The sequence below is a fragment of the Eptatretus burgeri genome, chromosome 10, assembly GCF_056783735.1.
Source record: "Eptatretus burgeri isolate ZD-2024b chromosome 10, Ebu_testis_v1, whole genome shotgun sequence".
NCBI classification, from domain to species: domain Eukaryota; kingdom Metazoa; phylum Chordata; class Myxini; order Myxiniformes; family Myxinidae; genus Eptatretus; species Eptatretus burgeri.
In genome coordinates, this window is record NC_140970.1 from 76,568,126 (window position 1) to 76,592,871 (window position 24,746).

The 24,746-nt window shown below is 43.0% G+C and overlaps 1 protein-coding gene across 5 annotated transcripts in view; it reads left to right on the forward strand.

Moving 5' to 3' along the window:
* LOC147018905 (ephrin type-B receptor 2-like) overlaps nt 1–24,746 on the forward strand; it is a 245,289-nt gene that overhangs the window by 215,386 nt on the left and 5,157 nt on the right. For 3 of the 5 annotated variants that reach the window (XM_085899013.1, XM_085899014.1, XM_085899016.1), the window contains 6 exons: nt 1,864–1,980; nt 4,706–4,953; nt 5,283–5,498; nt 11,881–12,030; nt 20,370–20,563; nt 21,618–21,773. In XM_085899013.1, the coding sequence (XP_085755139.1) occupies nt 1,864–1,980; nt 4,706–4,953; nt 5,283–5,498; nt 11,881–12,030; nt 20,370–20,563; nt 21,618–21,773 (1,081 nt within the window). The remainder of the gene's footprint in view (nt 1–1,863; nt 1,981–4,705; nt 4,954–5,282; nt 5,499–11,880; nt 12,031–20,369; nt 20,564–21,617; nt 21,774–24,746) is intronic. The other 2 variants (XM_085899015.1, XM_085899017.1) reach the window with 1 other exon arrangement.

Consider the following 24,746-nt stretch of genomic DNA (forward strand, 5'->3'; position numbering starts at 1 on the left):
TATACATTCAGTGGCCTGAAATATAAATCCTCTTCAAATTTCAAGTTAATTGGATGAAAATTGAGGATTTTAGAAATACCACCTAAGTTGTTGACCTTTGGCCTATGTTGACCTTTTGGTCGATTTTGACCATAAAAATAACTGGCTCGTTGAATTCAGTGACCTGAAATATAAATCCTCTTCAAATTTCAAGTCAATTGGGTGAAAATTGAGGATTTTAAAAATACCACCTAAGTTGTTGACCTTTGGCCTATGTTGACCTTTTGGTCGATTTTGACCATAAAAATAATTGGCTTGTTGAATTCAGTGACCTGAATTATAAATCCTCTTCAAATTTCAAGTCAATTGGGTGAAAATTGAGGATTTTAGAAATATCACCTTAGTTGTTGACCTTGGGCCTATGTTGACCTTTTGACCTCAAAAATAATTGGCTAGTTGAATTCAGTAACCTGAAATATAGATTATTTTCAAATTTCAAGTCTATTGGATGAAAATTTAGGATTTTAGAAATCTCACCTAAGTTGTTGACCTTTGGCCTATGTTGACTTTTTGGTCTATGTTGACCTCAAAAATAATTGGCTAGTTGAATTCAGTGACCTGATATACAAATGTTCTTCAAATTTCAAGTCAATCGGATGAAAATTGTGGAATTTAGAAATCTCACCAAAGTTTTTGACCTTTGGCCAATGTTGACGTTTTGACCTCAAAAACAAGAGGCTTCTTCCTTTTGACAAACTCTACCATGTGGTGAAGTTTCATGAAGATCGGTTTAAAATTGTGACTTGTAGGCAATAAACGGACAGACAAACAGACAGAATATCAAAATCGACTTACCAATATACTTGAAAAATCTTCGATTTTGCAAGGAACAAACAGACAGACAGACAGACGGACGGGTGAAAACATAACCTCCTTCACCTTCGGTGGTAGAGGTAATAAAATGAGTTCGAGGAATGCACTTTTTCCAAGCAAAAGTGAGGACAACATCAGCGAGGAGCTTTCAGCGGAGTTGATTAGTGTGAAGTCGATACACAGACACCCACCTGCTTCCACGAAACCCAAAGCCTCCAGCAGTCCATTCAACGTCCAACAACGTGGAACGGCCCCCAAACAGAAATAATTACGGTTACAGTCCCCGAGGAAGGAGAATAAGCGTAAGGAAGACTCACCTATACTTAGAGCCAGGAGTTAAGCATTTTCAGCACTCAGTAATGGGATGCCAGGGTAATTTGGAGAGATTTTTAAGACTTGGAGACAAATATGTGCCATTAACTGGAGACAGCAATGAGGATGGGAAAGAAGTGCTTGCTTTCCAGAAGACAGACACTTACTTGCCTAAATGTTGGCAAAAGTACTAAATGAGAACTTCAGTTGTCCATAATCAAAGTTTAATGAGGATATTTTCAAAAGAATTTTGTAATTGAGTGTTTAAGGCTGTCCACATTCCGGGTAAATCCAGGTAATGATGTTTCCACCTTTTTTGACCGGAATATTGCTGGGATTGAAATGGTTTGCTAATTGTATGTAATGATATTAAAATGGTTTAATGGGTTCGTTGAGTAACACTGTGACATTCGGTGCTCGAAATGTGCTCGAAATGTCACGTTCGGCACAGTTGTGATGCTCGACTGAATAAGTTTGCTCGTTTCATTTTCAATGCATTGCTTTGGTCATGTTTTCAAAGCAACGGATGTGCAATCAATGTAATCAAGATTGTGTGATTGTTGTGTTGCATTGTAATGTTTTATGTTTTTATTTCTTGGTGCCATTATATTTGGTATATCATGAATCACCTTTGAGCTGGTAACCTTTGTTTGAATCTCAACGTAGCTACAAACTGTCTTACTTGTGTTTGACATGCAGGACGAGGCATCAAGGTGTGTGTCGTCCATCGGAAGGACGTTACCCCAGAGGACCCGTCTACCAGCGCTGGTGGTTCGTGGACGTTAAAGATCCCATGGTGCCTTTCACAAAGAGTAGGCGAGTTATTGCCGGCACCCTAAACAATTTAGAAATTCCTGCCACAGTCGAACACCTGGCCGGTCTGGCCGGATCCAGAAAGAATTTAGGCCAGAATAGTCCCCCCCTCGCTCCCCAGCCGACACCGCAAGGTGGGAGGGTCCGTTAAAGAAGAACATTCAAACTGCCATTATTTTGAAAGTGCAGCGATTGTTTTAGTCGTACACGCAAGTGATATTCGAAGGTTATTTTCTGGACCGATTTCACTAAACAATAGTACAATAACAACAGCCGTCATGAAGTAGTTACATGCGATTATGACATTTAATAAAGCCAGGTAGAATTCTATCTGCAAGGATTTGGTGAAAGCCTCTTTGTGAAGTCCAAAATTTGGAACAGCTGTTTGCATACGATGAGCAGAATGGAAGATTAAAAGCACACTTGTAAAGTTACACACATTAAGTTTAAACAAACGCTTCCAACTTCGTTGCAGCATATTTAAATAATTGGCATTATATATGCTTTGATGCGCTCGGAGCATATTTATTGCAACTCTGATGTCTGCTTTGTTGTCCTGGGATCGAAACAAAATATTCCGCCAAACTTACCACTCCACCATTGGTGTGTGACTGTGTGGATCGCACATTTCTTACCTTGCGTGTGGTTTCAAATAATGGCTCATTTTCTATGTCCTTGGGAATAAAACATCGTCAAGGTAGCGGCACACAACCACTCCACAATCAGAGCTTTTGAAAATTATTTCCCCGACATTAAGCCTGCATGTTGTGACATCTGAAAACTCTTTCAAAAATATAAGATGCATTATTGAAGCCCAAAACATGTTTTTGGTTTGATTATGGTTATGGAAAATCACAAGCAGTGAAATTATTTCTTCTGTTAGCACCAAATAATTATCATTGATAGGTTTGAAAGTTTAGTTTATAAACACAAAATCGACGCTGATGGAAGGTGAAGTGACAAATCGTAAAAAGGCAAAAAATTGACAAGGGCGCTACAGTTGGATGCAACAAGCAGGGCAAATAATGAACAGGAAAAGAGAGAGAGAGAGAGAGAGAGAGAGAGAGAGAGAGAGAGAGAGAGAGAGAGAGAGAGAGAGAGAGAGAGAGAGAGAGAGAGAGAGAGAGAGAGAGAGAGAGAGAGAACGAGAGAGAGAGAGAGAGAGAGAGAACGAGAGAGAGAGAGAGAGAGAACGAGAGAGAGAACGAGAGAGAGAACGAGAGAGAGAACGAGAGAGAGAACGAGAGAGAGAACGAGAGAGAGAGAGAGAGAGAGAGAGAGAACGAGAGAGAGAGAACGAGAGAACGAGAGAGAGAGAACGAGAGAACGAGAGAACGAGAGAACGAGAGAACGAGAGAACGAGAGAACGAGAGAACGAGAGAGAGAGAGAGAGAGAGAGAGAGAGAGAGAGAGAGAGAGAGAGAGAGAGAGAGAGAGAGAGAGAGAGAGAGAGAGAGAGAGAGAGAGAGAGAGAGAGAGAGAGAGAGAGAGAGAGAGAGAGAGAGAGAGAGAGAGAGAGAGAGAGAGAGAGAGAGAGAGAGAGAGAGAGAGAGAGAGAGAGAGAGAGAGAGAGAGAGAGAGAGAGAGAGAGAGAGAGAGAGAGAGAGAGAGAGAGAGAGAGAGAGAGAGAGAGAGAGAGAGAGAGAGAGAGAGAGAGAGAGAGAGAGAGAGAGAGAGAGAGAGAGAGAGAGAGAGAGAGAGAGAGAGAGAGAGAGAGAGAGAGAGAGAGAGAGAGAGAGAGAGAGAGAGAGAAACAGTAACCTGCAAGTAAGAGTGTTGGGTTATTTCTGGTTAATTAGCATAGAAAATATCATGGGTAGTGATTGGGGGGGTAACTTGAGATAGTGGTCCACTGTTTGCTTGAAGCCCTGGAGGAAATAACGTGATTGAATTGTCTCCGGAAAGTGATTCAACAAACAGGAGAAAAGAGGAACAAAAGGGTTGAGTGGTGCAGTGAGTCTGAATTTTGCGAGTTGAACCATGTGGGGGATACTGAAAGAATGCATCCATTGTGAAGGAGCTGGAGAGGGTCAGAAGGCTGAGAGGGCAGGGGGAGCTCGATCGGAGGAGAGGCGGTGAAAAATAGAGAGGCCACCAACCTGTCTGCAATGTGAGAGCAACAGGCCTTGTGCTTCACCCTCGTCACGAGAAATCCCAATAACGTTAAGAGATTATGATTTCACTGAATCAAGGAGAGACATTATGCTGGGGTACCACCCCAAAGTGGAGAGCAGTTCTCAATTGAGCGATGAGCAAAGGCCTTGTAGGTTGTGAGTAGTTCTGATTTTTCAATGAATGACTTGAAACAACAGAAGATGCCCAGTCTGTAGTTGGTTTCTGCGGCTGATAATTAATGAGAACTGCCCCGTGTTGACCATTTGTAGGTGATGACATATAACCAGTGTCCAGAACTGAGCATCGTGGGTCATAGCACACTGGAACCGTCATGAGGATTCACGTGATTTCACAAGACTCGTACGACAAACCTCTGAATGGTGTAACATGTTTCCCCAATATAACGACGCTTTTAAACTCGCTACTTATTGACATTTAGGCACCAATTGCATTACTTATGGCTCAACAGTATATTGTTTTGAATGTTTATATTTTTACGTTTTATTCAAATTGATGACATCCAATTTTGTTTGGTTTACCAATGTCAAAAATGCTGCGACTCTGGGCTGTGATCAAACCTGAATATTGGCACCACTCTCACCCAATTCCACAGGGGAGTTTGGGGAGGTATGCAGCGGTCGTCTGAAGCTGCCGGGAAAGCGTGAGATGAGTGTTGCTATCAAAACACTGAAGGCCGGTTACACAGATAGGCAGAGGAGGGACTTTCTGAGTGAGGCAAGCATCATGGGCCAGTTCGACCATCCCAATGTCATCCATCTGGAAGGTGTCGTGACCAAAAGCCGGCCCGTCATGATTATCACTGAATACATGGAGAACGGATCGCTCGACTCATTTCTTCGGGTATGTGTATTCCCGTTTTAATGTTGGATCAACACAATAAATGGGATTTCAATCTGGGATCCCAGCATTGCAAGCAAACTGCTCTGATGGGAACACCAAGCATATCAACCGAGTGATGCAGAGAAAAAACAATTGTTACTTGACAGGACAGACTTGTACATATTATTTGATTTCATAACAACAATGATAATACTAAAAGCTGGCATCACAGTTGTTATTTTTGTTATTTACAGTGACCATTTTATTCCTTCCTGTTGCTGTGATTTGTTGCCTATCGATGATTGTTGAAATTGTGAGTATGATGATTCCTCGCTGTTGTGTTCCCGCAGCAAAATGATGGGCAGTTCACAGTGATCCAGCTTGTCGGCATGCTGCGTGGCATTGCGGCTGGAATGAAGTACTTGGCGGATATGAGCTACGTGCATCGAGATCTCGCTGCCAGAAACATCTTGGTGAACAGTAATCTTGTGTGCAAAGTGTCCGACTTTGGCCTGTCACGTTTCCTCGAGGAGGACACGTCTGACCCGACATACACCAGTGCCATGGTACGCTGCTATGCGTCGCATTGTGCTTGAACCGTGCAATGTATGTGACCAAAACTTTGCTGCATTGTGTGGTATAAGTGTTATTGATAGTGCGGTTTTCTCCTGTAGTGTGATACATATAATCTTCAAAGGTGTGTGTGTGTGTGTGTGTGTGTGTGTGTGTGTGTGTGTGTGTGTGTGTGTGTGTGTGTGTGTGTGTGTGTGTGTGTGTGTGTGTGTGTGTGTGTTTGTGTGTGTTTGAAACAGCTAGTCAACAGGATGCTAAATCTGGGGGCTGAAGTTAGCATGTTGAAGCATGTTTTCTTGAAGGCCACAAAACAACACTAAATGCAATTCAATAAATACAACTTTAAATACAATTGTTTATTAAACTTTTAAATAAATGCATTTTCAAATCTTTTCAGTGGTTGGTCAGAGTAGAGCAGTTACGAGGTTGTTCTTAGGTGACGCACTAGAGCAGTTTATGGGGGATGCATTAAAGCAATTACAAGGGGGTGCGGTGGAACAATTAGGAGGGGATAACTCAGGGCTGCAGTCTAGCAGCTACTTGGAGAGCAGTTCCTAAGGGTGTAGTAGAGTAGTAATTAACTAGGGGGGTTACTACATTATGGGGGGCAGGACGGGGAGGCGGCCGAGCATGTGGGGAATCCATTAAAATTACCTTTTCTTTTTAATGGAATAACATCTCAATTCAGTGATAAGCAAGATGAATGTACTTGTAATGTGCAATGTCAAGTGTGGGTCTATCCATTGGTATTGTGAAATAGCATATGTGTTGTTATCTTATGAAATGTGCTTCAAGGATTAGGAATGTAGGATAATACATGAAAGCTTCTGGCAAGGTAAACATCTCCAGGTAAAAATACATCATGAAGTTTGAGTGTGAGATTGCATTGCTGGATTGACTAATGGGTACAGCTGAGGTCGTGGATCTACCGATGTGGTGGACCCATATCCGAGGTTGTGGAATCACTATTTGGACACCAATGAGGAACGGAGTCCAGCTGATTACCTGGGCAGTCAGAAAAATCTATGAGTTGCTTCTAAGTTAATAATTAAGGTTCTTACTTTTGGTGAATAACTATTTTTGAAGTTTGCAATTAAGATGAAGTTGAGTATGGGGTGTTGTATGATTAGTATAATTTACGATATCCTTTAAATGTCAATATTCTGCTTTATAAATACTGTTAATATTCCAGAAATGATTACATTTGTGATGAGCAGGTGTGTGTGTGTGTGTGCGTGTGTGTGTGCGTGTGTGTGTGTGTGCGTGTGTGTGTGTGTGTGTGTGTGTGTGTGTGTGTGTGTGTGTGTGTGTGTGTGTGTGTGTGTGTGTGTGTGTGTGTGTGTGTGTGTGTGTGTGTGTGTGTGTGTGAGATTGTTGCTTGTTTTATAAATTTTTTCGGCCAAGCATGCTCTCGGTCTCATTTTCTGCCAATATGGATGACGTGCTTCTCTTGCATTGCTCGGCCAAGAGGTCTCCTTTCCTTGTTTCCTCCTCTTTTCACATATGTCGGTGGTTAATCTGGATTCTGTCACTCACCCGTCTTTTAAAGTAGCAGCTTGGAGGTGACACGTAAGGTTTCATGAGGTTTTGGCAGGCAGACACTGCATTTAAATAGTTTAAAGGGTGTAATCATACGTCCTGAGATAGAGTCTGTCTTTCCAACTCACAACATTACTCAACATTTACCAATTCTACACTGGCCGCAAATTATTGCCTTTTGGCTGCTTGTCTTGTCCACAAGACATCTACGCATGCAGCCAGCCATATAAGCACAAATGTGGTCATAACTTGGTACATTATAAACGAGAGAAACTTTTCAGTGAACACGAATTAATAAAGGGATTAAAACAAAAATCATTAAAGCTGGAAAATCATTGTTTTGTCAGAATCTTGATTTTCTTTTTCGACACCACGCTCTTCTTCTTTATTTTTCTCCTCAACTTCATGGTTCTCGCACTCTCTTCTACTTCTTCTTCCACTTACACTTCTTCTTCTTCTTCTTCTTCTTCTTCTTCTTATTATTATTATTATTATTATTATTATTAATACTAGTGCGGGCCCCTTGGTGTGTGCCCGTAGGTGCGTAAACGACGACTGGATTGGGGCATTTTTTCACCTCCCCCCTCTAACCCCCCCATCTCTCCCCCTCTCTTGTGCCAGTACCCTCTCTCGTGGGTGAGGCATGCCAGTATGTGCAGCTTCGTTCCTTCGCTCTCGTAAACGACGACTGGATTGGGGCATTTTTTCAATTAGATTGGACCAACCGTATCATAAATGGCCATAACTTGGGAAACACCTGGGAAACACACTCAGGTCCCCAGCGTCAATTGTGACGTCATATCAAACAAAGAAGAAGAAGAATTGTGACGCCCCCTCTCTCTCGCTCCCCCCCCTAGTCTCGCCCCTCCTCTCTCCCCCCTCCTCTCTCGCCCCTCTCTCTCTCGCCCCCACTCTCACCCCCTCTCTCTCCCCCACTCTCATCCCCTCTCTCACCCCCTCTCTCTCCCCCACTCTCACCCCCTCTCTCACCCCCTCCTCTCTCTCCCCCACTCTCACCCCCTCTCTCACCCCCTCCTCTCTCCCCCTCTCTTGTGCCAGTACCCTCTCTCGTGGGTGAGGCGTGCCAGTATGTGCAGCTTCGTTCCTTCGCTCTCGTAAACGACGACTGGATTGGGGAATTTTTCAATTAGATCGGACCAACCATATCATAAATGGCCATAACTTGGGAAACACACTCAGGTCCCCAGCATCAATTGTGACGTCGTATCAAGCAAAGAAGAAGAAGAATTGTGACGCCCCCTCTCTCTCGCCCCTCCTCTCTCCCCCCTCTCTCTCGCCCCTCCTCTCTCCCCCTCCTCTCTTGCCCCTCTCTCTCTCGCCCCCACTCTCACCCCCTCTCTCCCCCACTCTCACCCCTCTCTCCCTCCCCTCTCTCGCCCCTCTCTCGCCCTCCTCTCTCGCCTCCTCCTCTCCCCCTCTCTTGAATTGTGACACCCCCTCTCTCTCACCTCCTCTCTCCCTCCCCTCTCTCGCCCCCCTCTCTTGCCCCCCTCTCTCGCCCCCACTCTCAAACCTTAATATCAAACCTTGAAAAGGCACATCCGTGGGTCCCCAGCAATATTCCTGGCAAGTTTCAATCAGATAGGACCGTCAATCGTGCAAAAAAATAATAAAAATAATAAATAAATAAATAAATAAACAATTGTGACGTCATTCGTTATGTCATGGCACCGTGTCTTGTCATTGGTCGACAGATAAATGGCCATAACTTGGGAACCGCTCGTCCGATTGATATCAAGCCTTGAAAAGGCACATCCGCGGGTCCCCGGCAATATTCCTGGCAAGTTTCAATCCTATGGTACCGGCGGTCGTCGAGAAACTGCGGTCGCAGACACACACACACACACACACACACACACACACACACACACACACACACACACACACACACACACACACACACACACACACACACTGCTGGAATTATAGATAGATTCTTCTTCCTGTACATTTTCTTCTCTTTCCTTTGGTGTCTTTGTATCATTTGCTTTTGTAATTGAATTATCGAGTTTGAAGTTTCCCAATTGTTATTTTGCACGTTTTATTTTAATGATCTTTGACTTGTACATATTAATGTCAATATTTTCACATATTTTTTGAGCTTACAGATGTCCCATCCTCTGGTCTCGTTATTTGTTCCATTTTTACATTTTGTTTGACTTTGTGTTTGATTTTTGCCTTTCTAATTCACTCACAGATGATCTAGCTTGCAAAACATTTACTTTTGTTCCCAAACAAAGACCTTCTGTGACTTTTAAAACTTTTCAATATATTAGTATATTTGATTTTTCGAACATATATAAATATATTATGTATTGTCCGTTTTTTCTTTTTTCTCGGCCCCTGAGTACACCTCCGAAGTACACTTCCTTTTTTTCTTTTCTGGTGTGTCTTGGAATGCTTTCCGATATCTCATCTTGCTTGTATAACTTATTGATTGCCTCTTGTCAGACCCACTGAAATGGAGCCGTTCATATATTGCTTAATGCATTTTCCAGCAATTTTAGACACCCACTAATCCACTCCTCCTGAAATGCTCCACCATGCTGGGCCAAAGACCTCTCCCCCACTTCCCCGCAAAAATAATGTAATTCATGCTTTGTGAAACATACATACACACACACACACACACACACACACACACACACACACACACACACACACACACACACGAGTAAAATATTCACCATGGATAATTAAGTGTTGTTATTAATATGAAAAAGTTTATGTTCACATCATCAAAGGCAGTCTGTGTGTTTGCGAAGCCAGAACTAACTCATGCCCAATGAGAGAGTCAGAGCTGGAATAAAGAGGGAGATCTTAAAGTCAAACCGCTTGCCTCGGTTACCCATACATAAGAGTACAGAAAAAACAAAGTATTTCAAAATGTTGAAAGGAGTTATGTAACGCATGCTTAGACACCCGCTAACCCCCACGCAATGTGCAATAACACTCATTCATGTCCAACCACCCACTCCCCCCCCCTTTCCTTTTGCATTACGTAATCTATGTACAACCACGATGCTTGGGTGTGGCTCATCTGTCTTAAATATTTCATATTTTGGGGCACAGTAGAAGCAGAGAAAATTAAAAATATTTCGGCATCTTTCTTTGCCACAGTAAAATGCAGACCACGTCGTAGCCTTGCACAGTGTATCTGAACGGTTTGCTGTGCTGTCCTTCAGTGTGATTATAGCTTCCACCTCGAGTTGAGATGAGGTGGTGCTGGGTCAGTGAGTGAGGCAATGAAAATGACAAACAGCCTCTTCTGTAATCCCCCTGCTTCGAGCAGTTTGAATCATGCCCAGAATCCATCGCAGAGTTTGATATCACAGAGAAAGAAGCACAGGTTTATTTATTACAGTAATTTCTTTTTTTATTATTTTTATCCTTCCCCCTTAAGGTTTTCTCGCATGCCTTGGACGTCTGGTTATGGATGGTGTTGGAAATATTATCTCCTTGAGGAAACAATGATCACAGACATCGAAGCACGATGTTCGAGTGTATTGTAATGGGTACACAGGCAGTGAACTGGGCAGTTTCAAGATCGCACGAAACAAATGACCTGGCAAAGTGCAAATAACGTAAAAGTACGATTCTTGGATTTTTTGTTGCTTTCGTTGAAAATCTCATGATAGGGTAGCCGAGAGGATTCCCATTCAATGGCAGCGGTTGTTGCATTATGCCTGGTGTTGGCTTAATGGTTAAGGTAGTGGGCTTGGGATCCGAGGGTCCTGAGTTCAAATCCCGCTCAGCTGTTGAATTAACACCAGGTGGGGTTGACTCTGCCTGTCATCCTTCCGAGGTCGGCAAAATGAGTGCCAGCATGCTGGTATACTGTGTCGGAGTGGCGACCCGTCCAGGATTGTTCCCAATAGCCAAGGAGACTGCTTCGGCGGCACCAACGCTCTGCACAGAGTATGGTCCTAATGGATGGATGGATGGTTGTTGCATTGGAAAGGACGACATGGACGAGGAATCAGGGGCTTTAACCTTGGTGCTTTTACATTGTGTACTCATAATCTTGTCGATGGCTATAGTGGATCTGTGGGCGCCACTCCTACAGCCACCCTGTGATATCGAGGTGTGGTCCCCGAGCCTTTACTCATCCAAGAGTCACCTACAAACAGTAGCTGATACCCTGAAGTCAAGAGACCTAACCCTGGTGGTGAGGTGGTAAGGACCCACGAGGTGGTGAGGTGGTGAAGTGGTAGGTGTAGTTGTAGTGTAGTTGTAGTGTAGTTGTGGATGGCCGTTGGCTCTGGATAAGCTCATCCACCCTTTTTCAGCTCTTGTTTTTAATACTGCCGGGTGTCCACTCACCCTCCTCACTAGATGGATCTAGTGGGGAAGCCAGTTTAGTCGCCGACCAACTCGACCATCCAGCAGGTAGTACTGGGTTACATGTTAACAGTACAGGTCAACCACGACCTGACCTGACATAACTATCTGATCACGTCTATCTGATGTGATCTGCTTGAGATTGCCTTGCCCAACCAGAGGAAGAAGGCTACTGAACTCCATCGACTGCGTAGCAAGGGATATCCAGCATGACATTGCGGACTTGCAGACACTGATGATGGACAAATTCTCATGGCGTGACATTGTGAACTCTATCTCGGATGCATCCGCTGAGTAGTAGTAGTCGTAGTTGCATTGGAAAGTGATACATCTGGGCATTCAGTAATCTTCCCAAAGTTTTGACAGCCATGTTGCTCGTAATGCGTGCATTAATCATTATTAAATGGCGCGATTAATTCTACATACACAACACACTTGGATTGGTATCAGTGCTGACAGTAATGTTCTTTGCAGGGTGGTAAGATTCCCATCCGATGGACGGCGCCAGAGGCAATTCAGTACCGCAAGTTCACCACAGCAAGTGATGTGTGGAGCTATGGCATCGTAATGTGGGAGGTGATGTCTTACGGGGAACGGCCCTACTGGGACATGAGCAACCAGGATGTGAGTTACTGTACTTGCCTGTCTCTTCGCTGTACTTTGACTCTCAATGTCTGACTATTTCATCATAACTCCTCATGCCAATTGTCTAATTAATATTAAACCAGAAATATTAAACCGAAGCCATTTGCAGTCGGTGTTCCTGGCCCAAACTGATCTTTCTCAAATTCATAGACTCTGTTTCCATCTCCTCTGAATTTGACCCAGTGATCCCAGCTTCCCTTCCTGGTTGTGTGCTGCTCCACAGCCCTCGCATAATCTCTTAATTAAAGTCTGCTCAGGTTTCCCATGCCCTGGGGGCACATTGTGTTTGGGAACAAAGGTAGCCCGTCCTCTGGCCCCGACCCGCAATGCCTGCCGAACAGGCAAGAAACAAAGCGCGGGAAATGAGAGGGCCAACGAGGGAGCGATGGTGCCTTGGTAGCTATAATTTGGCAAAGAATAGAACAAAATTTGTCAAATGATGAATGTGCAAAGAATTTCAGCAAATGCCCGAGGGTTGCATGTTTGTCCTTTTGATTCTTCTTCTTCTTCTTCTTCTTCTTCTTCTTCTTCTTCTTCTTCTTCTTCTTCTTCTTCTTCTTCTTCTTCTTCTTCTTCTTCTTCTTCTTCTTCTTCTTCTTCTTTTGGGGGAGGAAGAATGGGATTTGCCGAATCATGTGGTTTTTTTTCCCAATCTAAATGCTTTATTTTTGCTCGTTTGACATTGCAAGCCACTTTATAGTGAAATATGAAGCATAAACTTTCAAATCAACTTGGTGAAGAATGCAAGAAGAATACATAGGTTCAGAGTTCATTTATAGATCATCAAAACAATTGATGCCCTGGCTATTTATTTACCAAAAAAACTGGTTGGTATTGGGAGGATATTGAAAATTAAAGGCACCACCAACATGCACAGCTGCCTCCGTAAGCAAGGCCCAGATTTGATGTTTTCACCACTTATAGTGGGGCAACTTTGCATAACAATTGTGCATTTTGTGAGGAAAGCACCAAATTTGGCACACTAGTAGCCTATCATATTATGAACAGATTTGGATATTGGGCCATCTCAACATTTTTGATGGCAGTGGAAAATGGCTGCCACAGCCATCAGCGGCTGAATTTGAGATGGCCCAATATCCAAATCTGTTCATAATATGATAGGCTACTAGTGTGCCAAATTTGGTGCTTTCCTCACAAAATGCACAATTGTTATGCTATATTTAGCTAAGTTGCCCCACTATTAGTGGTCGAAATATCAGACCTCATCCTTGCCTGCTTGGCAGCTCGTTGATAGTTGGCATTTCCTTCAGTTTTGTATCGGCTCCGACGTTTTATTCATTTGGTAGTTGGTTCACCATCGGTTGTAGAGGACGGTGTCACACAGAGATGGACTTGAACTCGTTCAATCATTCACTCACCAAGAAACTCTGCTTGTGGAACTGACATGTCATTTATCTTGATCAGCACTAAAAAAAAAATCAGTGGGTCGGAGAAAAGGCAGGGGACACCAGTTTTTGAGGGGCAAGAGACTGTAAAAGTCACAAATCCAGCCACAGAATTGCCAACTCCCTATTTGTAACCCTTACCTCTGCCACAGCACATGGCTCATGATGTGCCCATAACTTCTCATTAAGTGTGGGCCTTGTGCGGCCCCTCCAATGCACAGCCAGTCCATATCCTAAATTGACCTCTGCAATGCCATTAAAAATTTAACACATGGAAGAGCAGCTTGATTTAATAAAAATTCCCTACCTTACCTTTTTCTGCTTTGGCACCATTTAATTACCCCAGGCTTTGTGTGATTTTCTTCTTCTTCTTCTTCTTCTTCTTCTTCTTCCTCTTCAAATCATATTTTCGTCATTGCCTGCTTATTATTTTGCTTACCGAATGCATGGTGATCATCAATTCTGAACTTGCGCTTTGAGATATTGATATTGATCTTTTCAAATTTTCTCTTCTTCCTCTTCTTCTTCTTCTTCTTCTTCTTCTTCTTCTTCTTCTTCTTCTTCTTCTTCTTTGCAACTTGCACATCATCCTTCGGTAGCTTCGGAATTTATCGGTGGCCTTGGTAAACTTGATAATCATTTTCCTTCTTATTACCTCCGCCAGCGAAGGTGAAGGAGGTTGTTTTCGCCCCTTTCTGTCTGTTTGTGTACAGGATACCTCAAAAAGTTGTGTACGGATCTCGTTGAAATTTTGTGGACAGGTTCGGTGTGTGACAAGGACAAACTGATTAGATTTTGGTGAAGATCTGGATCCGGATCCGACTACGAGAATTTTTAAGTGGTTCTTCACCATTGAGAGAAAGGGCGAAACTGATATATAGCAAGATATCTCAAAAAGTTGTTGACGGATTCGAATAAAACTTGGTGGACACGTTGGAAGTTTGACAAGGACAAATTGATTCCATTTTGTTGAATATCTGGATCCGGATCTGATAATTTTATAAGTGATTCGTCACCATCGAGAGATCATGTTAAACCGATATATAGCACGATATCTCAAAAATGTATTGGGCCAGATATGTTCTCGTGGATCAGGTATCACAGGGTGGAGGTATGCGCTCTACCGAGTGCCTTTGTAGTTTCAGCTTGTTCTCAAAATGATAACTTACGGTCTTCTTATTTTTAATGTCCTCCCGAAACTTGGTCAATAGGTCCTTCCAATCATTCCAATTGTTTGGAGGTTTCAAGAGTCTTCTTACCATCCGTATCCTAATGCTGATGTTGCAATGTTTCCAAGAGGAGAAAATAAAAATTCCCAAGTATTTTAAGCGCCAAACTTGAGTGAATTTCTATTGGTTCTTCTCAATTCCCTGAGCTATATTAATCAACCTTGCATGATAAATCACTCTTGGCTTTCACTAATGGTTATTAATTGGAATCTAATTTGCATCTCGATGCAAAAATATTCCCTAATCACATTCTTGTCACTTTTTGTGTATTTTAAATTTGTCGCACACGGCCACACTCCTCTCGGCCATTCATCTTGGAGAGGATCTTTCTCTTTTTTTTTCCTCCCTGCATTCATTACTGGGGGATATTTAATCGTTAAGACAAGGTGTCATACCTGCTCAATGGTTACAACAATGTCCGATACACCATGGTAACACAATAGCACAGTCAGGAAACCAAAGGTGTTTCTCTTAGTCTGCCTCCTTGAAAATGTGTTGCTTGGTAGCAGGTTTCTAAAAACCTTCAATCGGAGTATTTCCTTTGAATGAAAATTGTGGATTTTATGATATACTGCATTCGTAAGCGTGTCAAATTCGAAATAGATTTCAGTTGGCTGGGAAGTGTTGGCTCCGTACCTCAAATGGCAGTAGTTCCATTTGTGCCATAACATAAGGACGATGGGTGCACATCAGACGTATTTCTTCGGACCCTTTACTTTGGCAACGTCGACCGAGTTGTCATATTTAGCACTCACATCGACATCTGCTCTCTCCTCTCTTCATTATGAAAAGCTTCAACACGCCAGCATTTTTCACCGTTGAATGGAGATGCTTTATTGATATTCTGCTTTTCATCTTACACTTTGCTTTGTCAATACATCTGCCAAGCAGTCAGCTTGTGTTAACACAACCTGCCCTGGCTTCTATGGTGATGCACCCTCTGGCCTTTCACACCTTCCTGACAGTCAGAAATTTGATCTCGACTACATTAACCCATGACATTTTTCACTCCTTGTGGAGTACTTTTAAAACCATTATGATGTTTCGTATGCAGCTTGTGGCTGTGAGTTGCATCATTTCTTTTTACCCTCGCTGAAGGAGAGGGTAATGCATTTGGGTCCCTTTGTCTGTCTGTCGTTTGTTGTTTTTTTTTTTTGTTTGTTTGTCCGCAAAGAACTTTCGTGTTTTTCTCCGCAACCGCTTGTTGGATCGAGACTAAATTTTCACCATCGGAGCGACTCCTCATGTAAAATGCTTTAATTATAATTATGACGTCAGAGATCACGTGGTGTGGCAACCATGTTTGAAAAAAGAAAAAAAAACTTTAGACCTCTGTAGCTCTGAAACCACACCAAGGAAAAAAAATGAAACTTGGCACAGAACAAGTACTCCTCATGGGGAATAAGTGTGATTTCTTATGAGGTCAGAGGTGCCCTCATTATGATGTCATAATTGCAGAGGTAAAATGCTACATATGATCATTATGAAAAATTTTGAGGGTCATCTTGGGATAAAATGGTCCACGGGGAAAAAAAAGAAAATATATGACGTCATCAGTTACGTGATACAGCAGCCATATTGTTGTTGTTTTTTAATTCGAAAAACCATCAAAAATGTTCTCTGAAGTGGCTGAATAGATCGAGGTGAAACTTTACACGTACGACTGCATATCCATGAGGAATAAAAAAGGTTCACACGTTTGACGTCATCGGTCAATGGTTTGACAGCCATATTAGATTTACCCTAAAACCTATAAAAAATCTTCTTCTCGAGAACGGCTGGACAGGTTGAGGTGAAACTTCATAAAAATGTTCCCCAATCCTTGGTGATACCAGGGTATTCATGAATAATTGAGAAGCCACATAGTCCAACAGCCATATTGCTGTGGGCCGGGTATCAGCGGCGAGCACGACCGCTAGATGGAGCAGTAGAGTCGGCTCCACCGAACACCCGGAATTTATAGGTCGTCACCCCGGATAACTCCGGAGCCGACAGGTCCCTTATCGGACCAAAGATCACCAATAGGTCGACCGCGTGGGATAGGGTTGATTGCCAATTTCAATTTACCTAAATACCCACGTTGTCCAAATTACAGGGGAAATTCACCCTCGGCGGAGCTCGACCGGAACGAGCAGTTCGCGTGCTCGAACCGTGCGTAACCTGAGCAGATGGTTACCTAGGTCCATCAGTCCAAATGCATAATTTTAAGCTTCCAAATTTCCCAACACGCACCATGCTAAACCAATAAAGAAAACACAGAAACGAGCTGAAACATTTAACAGGGGATTTATTTATAATGGGGGGGGGGAGGGAACACACCAAGAGCAGGTTAAACCAACTAAGGCCGAGGTCACATTTGCCACGGCGGCCGTGGGGGTCTCCAAAATCTACGGCCATTAACAATTATATGGCGGCCGCAGTATTTCCACGGTCACACAATGTAGCAGTCACATATGTTTTTATTTTTCGGGGAGCCGCACGGCATATTTATAAATTGTGGAGACCGAAAACGTGGGGTTGCCGTACGGTCTTTGATTTGATGTCGCATGGTGACCTTAGGGCGTTCCTGCGGCGGCCATAGAATTTTCAAGGCAGACACAAGGTGCCCGCATGGTGACCGCAGGGGGGCCCTAAGGCGAACGTGCGGCCAGACAGACGGTAACGAATGGGTTAATTTATTTATTTATTTATTTTACCAGTTCTTTTGTTTCGGCTTGTCGAATTGCTACGGCGAACGTAGAAATGAAAAAAGTTATAACTCCGCGTTATAATTCCACGGCAACCCTACGGCCTGTAAAATATAGCCATATGGCGTAGGGCCACCCTGAGGCCACCTCAGAAACTCTGCGGCCGCCGCACGTTTCTGTCAATTCAGAGGGCGTACGACCGCCGTATCCTCGCCGTAGAGCAAATGTGACTTAGGCCTAAGTAATGCAAACAATGTACAGCAAAGAGCACTTTACAGACGGGCCCACAGACACACACGCACACACAAATACCCAAAATAAGTGATGGTCGCGGCCTTTATTGAAGGTTCCCAGCTCGAGGGAAGATGAGCTGGAAACCAGAGCTATCTCGGACCTTCCCACCCCGTGTGGTTCTCAATGATCCGGTTCAGCGGGACTCGAACCCACAACACGATGCAATAACGGATGCCAGCCGGCGCGAAGGTGGATCGGACAGAACGCCGGCAGGCAAGACGAGACGACCAGGCGACGAGACCTTCACGTTCCAGCCAGAACGCCCCGAACACTTGAACTGGCCAACGCTCCTGCCACAAGCACACCGTCTCTCCCCTCGCTGGTCCAGACAACCACATTTTCTCCTCAAGCGGGGGGGGGGGGGGCTTCTTTCCTTCGCCACTCACCTCCTCATTGGACAGTTGTGTCGCACGATTCGCTTGTTGCCTCCGTGATTGGCTGAAAGGGGCGCCAACTCCGCTGATTGGACCGGGGGGGGGGGGGGGGCGCGTGGCGGCCGTCGTGGCAGACCGCCCCTCAAACAAGGAGAGTAACATTGTCCTGCGTGGGCTGCGCTTATTGGCCGACCGACAGCAACCTCGCTCGCTTCTCCAGGATTGGGCGAGAGAGACGTCAGGTCCTCATGAACTCCGCCCACATACGTGCTGACACACACGCGTGCAATGGTGCCGGTGGAGGATGGTAGAAGGAAGCGAAGGCAGGTGTCGTTGTTAAAAAGATGTTGTTGATATAAAAATGTAAAAGAAAACCCTGACTATCAAAATAACTCCGCAGCGCATGAACATTTAATTCCCGTTAGACTAGGGACGAGACCCTAACTAGAAACACGTACTTACCGATATAACTGTTCTATAGGGACCTGAATGTTGAGTGCAGTAAGCTTCCAGATTCGCAACAATATTGGATTGAGCAAAAATCTTATAAAAAATTATTTCTCCTGAACCGCTTAAACTATCAATTTAAAACTTCAAAATTATGATCCAGTCGTTACGTTGAAAAAAAAAAAAAAATATATATATTTTTTTTTTTTTTTTTTTTAATTTTAACCTGATCGGACGCATGGTCTGGCAGCCAGAATTATACAAAAAATTTGATCTGGGTTTTTAAAAAAAAAATAAGGCTCACTTGGCTGTTAGTAGCCTGGTGTTGGCTTAGCAGTTAGGGCGGTGGCTTGGGATCCTAGGGTCCTGAGTTCAAGCCTCGTTGGCCACAGAATTAACACCAGGGTTTGACTCAGCCTGTCATCCTTCCGAGGTCGGTGAAATGAGTACCAGTGTACTGGTAATAGGAGCACTGCATCGGCGGCATAGCTGCGCCCCTAACCAATGATGCAACCAGCAGCCAAAACGGCAGCACACAATGGAACCTTGGCTGTTCCTGGATGGGTTTGAGGGTATAGGAGTAGCAGCTGAAATGCGAATCCTTTCCATGTTCCTCCTGATGACTTCATCTTTTCTTTTTGCTTGTTTGGGTTCCTTGTGATTGCTCCAATGCAGGGCTGCACCTATTTGGTCTTCTATTTGATTTGAATTGAATTTATTTTAATCCCATTCTAAATTCAACTGAATCATAATAAAAGTCAAGGGTCAGGGTCAAGTGTCCGATCAAATTGGGGTTGCATCAAAGCGGGATGTCTTGGTACCGGGTCATCACTGCCAGCAGTCAAAAAGTGGCAGTTCTAATTATGTCTCATATTAATTATGTAACACACCAGAACACAAACACCACACAAAATACAGCACACAAAACTACACAAACACCACACAAAACAAGTCCTGGCAAGGGTCTGCAATGTCTGATTGCTCGTTTCCTTGTTTTTTCTTGGAAACACGGCTGTGGTGCTGATTCAGTGCCCCTGTTACCAGTAAATTGTTCCTAATTTTGCAGACCTCGGAAGGATGACAGGCTGTCAACCCATCTGGTGTTATTTCAATGGAATGAGAGAGACTCAAACTCAGGACCCGAAGATCTTAAGCCAGACACCTTAACTGTTAAGCCAACACCAGGCTATCCATTATGATGAAAACTAATGAAAATTTGTTGTGTTGTGGTTGTTATTATGGATTTATTATTATTTATTACAGCACAATTGCTGAGTAATCAAATGTTCACTTACCTGATCTGATTGTCTGGATCATCCATGTGGATTCAAACCTCTTGATTGAAATGAAGTTACAGCAGAACAACCAATTGGTGTGTTCTCCGAGGTGGTTTACAACTTGAACCAATCAGAATACATTCGAGGACCCAATCATTGGCTCCCATTTCTGATATAAAGTCTATTACCTTAAACACAGCCCCAGCCAATCAGAACCTTATTCTTAAAACCAATCAAGACAAACAGTTACCTTATCCGTTCTTCATAGTAGAAATTGTTGGCAAGATTATCCCAAGATAAAAGTCTCAAGGCTTGTTGTTCAGGCTGACACCACCTGAAGTTGTTTTCATCATGAGCTCAGAAAAACCTCCTTGCACTCATGGGACTTCAAAACCCACATTTATTGTCTTCTGCATGAGTAATAAAAAGAACACAGTTCATACGGAACACTATGTGGATTATAAACATCACAGTTTTGATGTATGGTTTGTTGGTGAGGGAGATTTTAAGTGTGAAAGCCCATAAGGTGTTCCTCATACTTAGCTTGAGGGTGGGATTTAGGTCACCGGTTGAGTGGGTCTACTTTTCCACTGCACTTCGGCAGGTAATCAACGCCATTGAGCAGGACTATCGGCTTCCTGCTCCAATGGACTGCCCGGCTGCTCTGCACCAGCTAATGCTCGATTCCTGGCAAAAGGAGCGTGCGGAGCGGCCCAAGTTTGGACAGATTGTCAATACGCTGGACAAGCTCATCCGCACACCAGCCAGCCTTAAAACTGTGGCCTGCGTCACCCCTGGGTAAGACCTGTAGCCCTACACCTTGCATCACAATGGTTTAATAATTGCATACATCCATTGTGTTGAGTTCAAAGCTCTTTGCCGATATAATTTGAACATTTAATTCTCTGTGTCCCATTCTGCATCTTGCAAGATAAATCTTTAACACAATGCAGCTTTATGACTTGTGGGTCTCCTCTATACATGTTTTAATTGTTTTAATTTAATTTTCTTTTATAAAACCTCTTTGTTGCAATGATTTATTTACGCAAGGATATTTTGGACATTTCAGGTTAAGTTGGACCTCGCCAAGAGTTCACTCCGTGTTTCATAATGAGAATGTTTAATGACATTGTAATTGTGAAAGGGTTGACTGGTGATTATTTAATTTGTTTCCATCCCAATAAGATGATAATCATTCAGATTATTTCTTTATTAAGTGAAGGTCCTATTTAATTTATCCACCTAAACCTTTCACACCGATCATAAATTATCCAGTCCAAAACAAATCTATCTGCAATGATACCAATATCAACATCGGTTCCACATTTCAATGAGAATCTCTGAACAACGCGACTTCCGGAGCAGAACAGGTCGGACTGATAGATGGGTCGATAACCTTGCAAATAGACATTCATTCTCATGGTTTTTTTTTTCTCATACAAAAAGCTGATTGTATCTGCCTTTTGGAGGTTAGCTGCAGGTTTTGCGATTATCACCATAATGAAGTAACTGGAACCCGTGCAGATGGATCTCTCGATAGGGAGCCATGCGAATGGGTCAGGCCGTGCCACTGATTGAAAACCTCTACCATGCATGGGCATAATGGCCGCCTTCAGTACGCATTACAAGCAGAGAACATTACCTAATGAACTGCCCGGTTGTGTAATACAAAGACTTATTCATTTTTAAACAATATCGGATGGCATGGGTGATAGTTTCCTCTTTCTTCCATTGCGTATTGACTGTTGAACGTGACAAATCGCCTCTATTCATTGCCTTGATCACATGAAGTAATCCCACTTATTTTGACTTTTTATTTTCCAACTTGATCATTTATTGGCCCTGACCGCAGAATCTCTCAGCCTTTACTCGACCGGACCCTGCCGGATGTCACGAGCTTTGCGACAGTGGACGAGTGGCTGGACGCCATAAAGATGGGTCGCTACAAGGAAAACTTTGCCAACGCTGGATTCAGCTCCTTTGATGTTGTGTCTCGCATGACGGCGGAGTGAGTTCTCAAAGTCAATTATTTGGTCCTGTTTTTGATTATTTCACTCTTAAACCTGATGAAAAAACAGGTAGTTTCCCGTTTTGATGAAGCATTAATTTGATTTGAAGTTTTTCTTAAATATCTGTATCATTTTCGACAATGTATGGAGTGAAACGTAAGGAGGTTAGGAATAGAAATGTCAACTGGGATAACAATGGAGATGAGCCCAATACATCTTTTGGAGGTTACAGTTATCGGCTTGAGGAAAGAGGCACAAATAGACCCCTATTATGGTTAATTGTATTTGAGACAAATTTATAGAAAATATTTGCCAAAATCATAAAATAATAAGATTTGAAAAATACCGCAATCCTTTCAATTATTTTGTGTATTTTTGTCTCTTACAAGATTCATTTTAGGAGGGGTGTGGGTGAAATCAGCAATGGAAGTGACAGTGGAAACTTGTTAATACGTGTATAAAAGCTCGTTGAAGAGCTGGACATCACATGGAAGGGTGGCGAACTGACAATATATGGCTGAGAAGAACATTTCGACAAAGGATATGTACTCTTCAGATACAATTGGAATGTCACAGATAAGCAATGGAGATTTGTGAGAGTAGAAAAGCTCATGGGAAGGAATGGGAAAGGAAATTAGTTGGTGATAGGCTGCTATGTTGAAAGATTGCAGAGTTAAGAATGAGATGACAGACTCAGCGAGTTGAGTCCATCGACTTGAGAAGAGTGCGACAAAGCAGCGGAGGCGAATTGAAAGCTAGAACTTGGGGAAATCCAAGGGGTTCCAAAGACAGTGCAGCTCCTCCAGCAGGGAACCAAGGAATTAGATAAGGAAATTTGCAGTACACCTTTATGAAGAGACTTGGTGATGGAGAAGACTTTTCATCATTGAATGATATATTCCAGGTGGCAGTTGTGGATTTATTTTGGAAAGGGTAGGTGTGAGGCCATCCAGGAAAGCAGCCTCTGATTGGCTGGATGATGGATTAACAATTATTTACCACAGGTTAGAATAATCCTCAATATTTCCATTGAAAGCGATCATTGCTTATGTGCATGGAAGAAATCTGTCAACCAATTTAGTAGGCCCTGAATCAGAATGCCATTGGCAAATAGTTAAGGGAGTAAAGGAGGGGTGCCAGACAGCATTGAACACTCAGGCAAATGTCCAGTGAGATGCCCCTAAGCTCTCATTTGAGGTTCAAGGGCATCCATATATTGCAGAATGGTAGAAACCAAACTGATGGTCTAAGATGAGAGTTAGAGAATAGATAATATTTAAGCACTGCAGCAATAATGGATGTCATTACTTTGCTAATGATGGGAAGAAGGCTGACCAATTTGAAGTTGAGAGGATCGAATGGATAGGGATGACGTTCACAATTTTCCATGATGAAGGCAGGAATTCCTCTGGTATGGTCCCACGAAAGATCAAATACAGTGGAACACAAAGGGTACAGACACACATGTTTTGGGGATCGAGTCACTAATGTAATCAGGGCCAGTTACCAAAATAGTGTCAATATCGAACAAATATGTTTCCGTTTTTGGGGAGAGGGAAGCTTGGTTGTTGCATGGAACAGTTAGTAGAGAGCTGGAGGGTACCTGGGCCTCTTCTGCAAAGATATACCTCATAAACACTGCTTTATCATGAGTATTGACCATCCTCAGTGGTGTAATGGTTAGAGAATCTTCTCTGAGTCTGAGAGATTGGCGGTTTGAACCCCAATCATATTTATACCCAAGAATAAAAAAAATGGTATGTGAGCTGCTTCCTTGCTTGATGCTCACTTATTAAAAAGGATAGTGCACAGATAAATAACCATGCATTGGTAATAATAGCATAGGCTTTGATTGGCCTAATAACCTCCTCCTGTGTCAAAGTTTCTTGTAGGGAACTCATGTTATTATTATTATTGCGGTCTATCATTGATCCATCTCTGCTGTGCGAAAAGACAGATGAAGAGTTTCCACCAGGCTTAGTAAGCTGGAGATTGGTCAGAAAGGTCTGAACTCAAATGAGCCTGGCATTGAGCTCTGGCTCACCTGAAGACAGATGAACGTTCGTTGCATGCTTTATTAAGTGATTGGAGAATCCCATAAGTAGGATTATCCCTCCGGGTAAAAAACAAAAGGAAGCTGCTTTTTAACAATTGTCTCACTACATGATTCAGTAAAGCAAGGGTATTACTTTGGAAGCAAGCTGCAGATATGAAGGGATTATATTGATGGAGATGAGAGCAAGTTTTTTTGAGAAAGAAATTCCAAACGTTGTTGAGGTCTGATGCTGAGTAAATAGTTGGCCACTCTGCAAAAGAGATTGGAGATGGGAGGCCAGACCAATCTTCCTTGTGAAAATTCCAGATGTGTCATCACCTTAGGGAGTGAATGTGAAAGATAGATCGGTAGAGAGATAGATATTCTTAAAAGCATATAGGAGAGAGATTGACTGACTTGAGGAGGACATAATCAAGATCCAGGGTGGTTTGGGGGGCGGGGTGGGGTCGGTGGGACGCAGAGGTGGTGGGAAGTGGGACAAATATATGAGTGGACAAAAATGTACTTTTGCATTAATAATCTAGTCATTAGTACACAATGAAGAAGCACAGACTGTAAATGCGATTTCAACCTGGGTTTCTCCACATCACAAGCCATGGGTCCAGATGGGAACACCCATAAGCAGATGAGCACAAATTGTTGTTATTTGTAGAAATTATTTTGCTGTACACGTGAAGTGCGAAGCAGGGTTAAGCAGTTATTGGTTCACTTTGTCTGCCTGTCTACAAACATCAGTTTATGATCGAGGAACAACTTAAACTCAATCTAATGTTATATTTTGAACACAAATCGGAACATCAATCGGAAAACGAACCAAAAGGTTAACAGTGCTTTGGCTCTGAATTTGTCTCGATTGCGAATGTGCAGAGAGGAATGAGGATAATTTTGTCTGCCTGACTGGCAATCAAACAAAATT